This window comes from Polyodon spathula, chromosome 23 (genome assembly GCF_017654505.1).
Source record: "Polyodon spathula isolate WHYD16114869_AA chromosome 23, ASM1765450v1, whole genome shotgun sequence".
Taxonomy (NCBI): Eukaryota; Metazoa; Chordata; class Actinopteri; order Acipenseriformes; family Polyodontidae; genus Polyodon; species Polyodon spathula.
In genome coordinates this window covers 26,745,037-26,750,625 of record NC_054556.1, presented here as the reverse complement: position 1 = coordinate 26,750,625, position 5,589 = coordinate 26,745,037, and the positions used below count along the sequence as shown (strand labels likewise).

Below are 5,589 nucleotides of genomic sequence, written 5' to 3'. Positions count from 1 at the left end.
ACTCTGATCCAAGCGGTCTAGCGGTTTTGCAACAGTGTTGTGTGTTCTGTGAAATGGATCCAGCTGTGCCTCCATGTACCTGCCTGACCAGTGTGAAGCAGTGTTTGCATTGCTGTTGTGAAGCATGCAGTGTGATGCAGTGTTTGCATTGCTGTTGTGAAGCATGCAGTGTGATGCAGTGTTTGCATTGCTGTTGTGAAGCATGCAGTGTGATGCAGTGTTTGCATTGCTGTTGTGAAGCATGCAGTGTGAAGCAGTGTTTGCATTGCTGTTGTGAAGCATGCAGTGTGATGCAGTGTTTGCATTGCTGTTGTGAAGCATGCAGTGTGAAGCAGTGTTTGCATTGCTGTTGTGAAGCATGCAGTGTGATGCAGTGTTTGCATTGCTGTTGTGAAGCATGCAGTGTGATGCAGTGTTTGCATTGCTGTTGTGAAGCATGCAGTGTGAAGCAGTGTTTGCATTGCTGTTGTGAAGCATGCAGTGTGGTGCAGTGTTTGCATTGCTGTTGTGAAGCATGCAGTGTGGTGCAGTGTTTGCATTGCTGTTGTGAAGCATGCAGTGTGGTGCAGTGTTTGCATTGCTGTTGTGAAGCATGCAGTGTGATGCAGTGTTTGCATTGCTGTTGTGAAGCATGCAGTGTGATGCAGTGTTTGCATTGCTGTTGTGAAGCATGCAGTGTGAAGCAGTGTTTGCATTGCTGTTGTGAAGCATGCAGTGTGGTGCAGTGTTTGCATTGCTGTTGTGAAGCATGCAGTGTGGTGCAGTGTTTGCATTGCTGTTGTGAAGCATGCAGTGTGGTGCAGTGTTTGCATTGCTGTTGTGAAGCATGCACTGTGGTGCAGTGTTTGCATTGCTGTTCTTCAGCATGCCATGCAGTGTTTCAGGTCTGTTAGTACAGCGCCCCCCTACTGTTCACACATATACTTCACTCAGGTGGATTTGGACTGTACACTACTGTAGAGAAATATTCACTTTTTTATTGTCATTTTTTGGTATACATCACATACATCGAGACAAAAACATCAACAAGATATCAGCTTTCCCTTGTGTCTCATACCTCTTTTTCAACACCCCCCACTGGCTGCTAGAAAGAATTTGAACAGTTCACATAGGTTATTCCTGATTGAATAGGCTAACAAGCTGATGCATGCGAGCTACAGAATATCCAGAGCAGCTCACAGCGACTATAATAAGAACTCTTAATAGAATACAGTGAGACGTAATACACTGGATCTAGGCTCTTTTGTTTTTTGAAAGGGTAAGAAAGATCCTAAAGCATGTTTCATAGTGGTTCTGGTGCTCTAACCACCACTGAGCCACTCAAACCCACTGCCTCCCACTCATGGACAGCGAGGTGGATGCAGCCCGTAGGGAAACAGTGCACTGACCCCAGCCCTGGTCAGCTGTTCAGTCCCCAAGCTAGCCTCCTGCCAGCCTGCTTCCTCTTTCTGAGTCAATGGTCATCTTCAGTACCTCTGCCCCTGTAAAGATGGGGGCAAAATACCTCAGTGTTTGAGAAACAGACAAGAAGCATGAAGATCTGCTTATGGGTTTTCCCCAGTGAAATGCTAACAGTGCTGAGGCGCTAAGAGCTAATCCAGACCTGTCCATTCCCCTGTATGTATGTATATATATATATATATATATATATATATATATATATATATATATATAGAGAGAGAGAGAGAGAGAGAGAGAGAGAGAGAGAGAGAGAGAGAGAGAGAAACTGCACTGTGCACACTTTCATTCTACACAGCGAAGAAGGGATTCTGATTTTGTAATCATTTAAACCTTTAGTGTACATACAAAAAATACTTTTCATCACACTGTGATAATCGTTTGTCCAGACTGCAGGATGTAAAACAAATAGCAAAGTTAAATGACTGCCTTTGCTTTCACAGGACAGCAGCGTCCTCCAGCAGTGCTAGTAACTAGAGCAGATAGGGTGATAACGATTGCTAGCTCAGTATAGCGCGTCCCAGCCTTGCCTGCCTTGACTCCAGTCACTGGTGAAGCGACAGAAGGAGAAGGGGAGGTGTGTGTGTGTGTGTGTGTGTGTGTGTGTGTGTGTGTGTGTGTGTGTGTGTGTGTGTGTGCGTGCGTGTGTGTGTGTGGGGGGGGGTGTCATGTGGCAATGAACTCCGTGATTTCGTGGCACAGGCACTGGCAGAACCCATAGAAGACGCAGAGGACCAGGGTGGAGGGCACCAGGCTGACCAGGATAACCCCCAGGACGAGGTGCTGGATCATGAGCAGGTAGATGCCCAGGGGCAGGGAGCTGAAGTAGACGAGGCATAGGAAGCCAATGATGCAGCGTGGGAATGTCCTGGAGGTCCAGGAGCGGCACTTGTGCCCGGGCAGGTGGCAGGGCAGTGAGTCCAGGCTGGGCGGCCGGTAGAGCCGCACCATGTTCAGCATGCTCACGGTCTCCGCAGGGGGAGACTCCTCTCCCGGCACCTCCATGATGGTGATGACCAGGCAGTCGGAGGAGCTGTGGGACTGCTCACCCCCTCCCCCTCCCCCGCTCAGGCTGCTGGGGGTCAGCACCACCTCCGCTGGGGCCCCGTCCGCCCCGCCCTGCCGCACCCTGTCCTGGTAGGTGAGGATGGCCAGGATGTTGCTGTCATCCTCGAGGAGCCACACCTCCTCATCCGGCACGTGGGTCTCGTGGCGGCAGAAGGGGCAGCTGATGATGCTGGGCGAGGAGTCGCCCACGTCCACGATCTTCTTGAGGCATTTGGTGCAGACGCGGTGCAGGCAGCTGAGCACTTTGGGCTTGCGGTTGCGCGTGTTGTAGCGGTTGTAGCAGATCTTGCACTCCAGCTCTTCCAGGGTGTAAACCAGCGGCTGGGAGCTCTCCGCCTCCGAGTCCCCCTGCTGGCTCATTGTGGCACACGCAGTCATCCGTCTGGCCGGCACTCACTCACAGGGCACAGAGGAGAAAGCAAAGCACAGACTGGTGGGTGGCAGGACTGGGGAGCTGGGCAGCTCCAGGTAGGACCCCCACTTTTGACTAAGAACCTTTTGACAAATGAACACGTTTTAAAACACTTTGCTGCAAAGCACAGGACTCATCTACATCCATCCAGCGAGCATATATATAGAGTGGATATGCTGGCACACCCATGCTAAACAAGAAGGCTTGGGTTGCCTTTCTTTTTTTTTCAGTTTTCAGTTTTGTTCTGTTTTTGGTAAACAAAGTATCGCACACACAAGCTGAATGTTGGTTTTGGTTCTAACACTGGCACAAACACGTTTCAACGCTGCTTATTCCAGAGTGAGTTCTACCAGATCAAACACACACACACACACACACACACACACACACACACACACACACACACACACACACACACACACACACACACACACACACACACACACACACACAGCCAGTCGCTTCAGCTATGCAGTGGTTTCAATTTAAGTTTCTTCAAATCACTGTTATCCATCCTGGTCAAAGCAAGACTTCTTCCGATCAGCCTTGCACGGCATCGTTTAACTACAAGTTTCTGAGGGACACCTATTAACATCTCAACGTATTGTGTTCATGTGTTTTCAGAGGGGTTTTGACTTCAAGTCGACCTGATGCTGGGAATCATGTTCAGTGTGACACGCAATCAGCAGACGCTGAGGCTTCAACAGGCAGTGCATCCTCTTCCCAGCTTGAGGGGAGCGTTATTCGCTAGCTGAATGTCTTCCCCTCTGTCAGATCGAAGGCTTCTTGAGTTTGCCCAGCGCTTCGCCACGCTCATGCTTCCTTTGCTCTCAAAATACAGTTTGGAATTTTTAAAACTCAATCAGCAAGCCTGCATTCCATCGACAACTTCCAAACCTCATACAAAAACATCAGCTTGTCACGTGCGCACTTCCTTGAACAACTTCATAAAAAAAATAAAACCAACACATATTTTTAAAACAGGACAGATAAATTCCTGAATGTGTGCTGGCTCAAGGGTCTCTGACGGGCTGGCGCTCGAAGATCATTAGCAGAGACCGGGATCTTTGATTGAATTAGCTCTCCTCTGCTTTGCAGGACCGCACTACTCTGGTGCTTCTTTATCAGTGGAGAGGGGCGACGCGGCCATCTCAGAGGGCAGGGCTGGGAGACTGGCACGCTACTGATCTGTAACAACAAGAAGAGCAAAACTAACATTGGTTATACTGCCTGTGAACCCAGGTGCGCTGGACACGTAGCCAAACCTTCTGAGGCTGCAAAACCCAACACTCATTTTGAGATGTAACGTTTGGACTGCGTACTGGGCACCCTTTTGCAATTCTTGTTTGTGTTTTTGTTTTGAAGCACTCAGCCTGGCGTCCTAACCACTGTGTGTGCCAGCTCTTCCACACAGTCTCTGTGTAAACTGCCTGTATATGCTGTTGACAAGGCTAACGTCCCTACAGGGCCCCTGATAGCTTTGCTCACTAATAACTGCTCTCCTGATTGGCCAGGCTGCTAAGGTCAAGGCAAGGTCCTTGCGGAGAGGAGAGAGAAGTGAGGGCCACAGTGTGGGCTGGTCCACAGAAACTGAGCTGCGTGAGAGTGCCAGGGCTGTGTCCACTGCACTGTGGTCACAAAGGGTACAATGCTATCCACAGGCTTCAAGAGGGTCCCATTGCTGTGGATTGCTTTGGAAGCGACTGATTTAAACGGTTTAAACGTTTTCAAATAATTCAATCAAGCCCACTTTTGATGTTTTAGTTACGTTACATCATCAGAAGAGATCTAATTAGGAGCTGGCTTAAATACTTTAGCTCAAGCTACATTAATACCTGTGCTGCTCTTGGTTGAGCTGATGTGGAACAGGATTTCACTGTTTCAATATCACTTGCACTAATTAAAGGGAATGATGCAGATCCAACACACACACACACACACACACACACACACACACACACACACACACACACACACACACACACACACACACACACACACACACACACTCACACACACACACACACACACACACACACTCACACGACAACACACACACTCTCTCACACACACACACACTCTCACACACACTCACACACACACTGACACACACACACACACACACACACACACACACACACACACACACACACACACACACACATATGCACACACACACTCACAGGCACTGCTTACACAACTAGCCCCACAAGCCTGCAGAGGTGATGCCAGCATGCTTGAGGCACTGTGGCTAATAACTCCAGGCACGTTTCCAACAGGCAGCTTGTGTCCTTTTCAAATTATTTATTGCCTCTCTCCTTCTCGCTCCTCTCCTGTCAGTAATATTAATGCAAGGCTGAAACTCCTCCAGAGGGGGCACTTTCTCAACAGACCAGGCTGGGCACATGGGTAGCCAGGCTCTGCAGATCGACACGGGGGCTACACAGGTTTATAACAAACTCCTGGCAGGTATGCTATCCCTCCCTGAGCTCACTGCTCAACAGGAAGGAAGATTAACAAACAGGGCGGAATCACAGGAAGGGCTGAAAAGAAACTCGGTCATACACTTTGATGGTCGTTTTGACATTTTGTTGAAACGTTTGCCTAAACTGTTGATATAGGCCTTATACTTGAGTGTGTTCAGCAACTAT

General features: G+C 49.0%; 1 protein-coding gene across 1 annotated transcript; it reads right to left on the bottom strand.

Annotated features, from left to right (window-relative positions):
• Positions 1–1,696: 1,696 nt before the first annotated feature.
• LOC121298249 (E3 ubiquitin-protein ligase RNF182-like) lies at positions 1,697–3,318 on the bottom strand. Its single transcript, XM_041225259.1, has one exon. It carries the CDS (start codon positions 2,902–2,904, stop codon positions 2,125–2,127), a length of 780 nt encoding a protein of 259 aa, XP_041081193.1. The 5' UTR covers positions 2,905–3,318; the 3' UTR covers positions 1,697–2,124.
• Positions 3,319–5,589: the final 2,271 nt, after the last annotated feature.

What these genes read in the sequence shown, in the direction of transcription:
- LOC121298249 (XM_041225259.1), bottom strand. Translation starts at nt 2,904, where the DNA reads ATGACTGCGTGTGCCACAATGAGCCAGCAGGGGGACTCGGAGGCGGAG.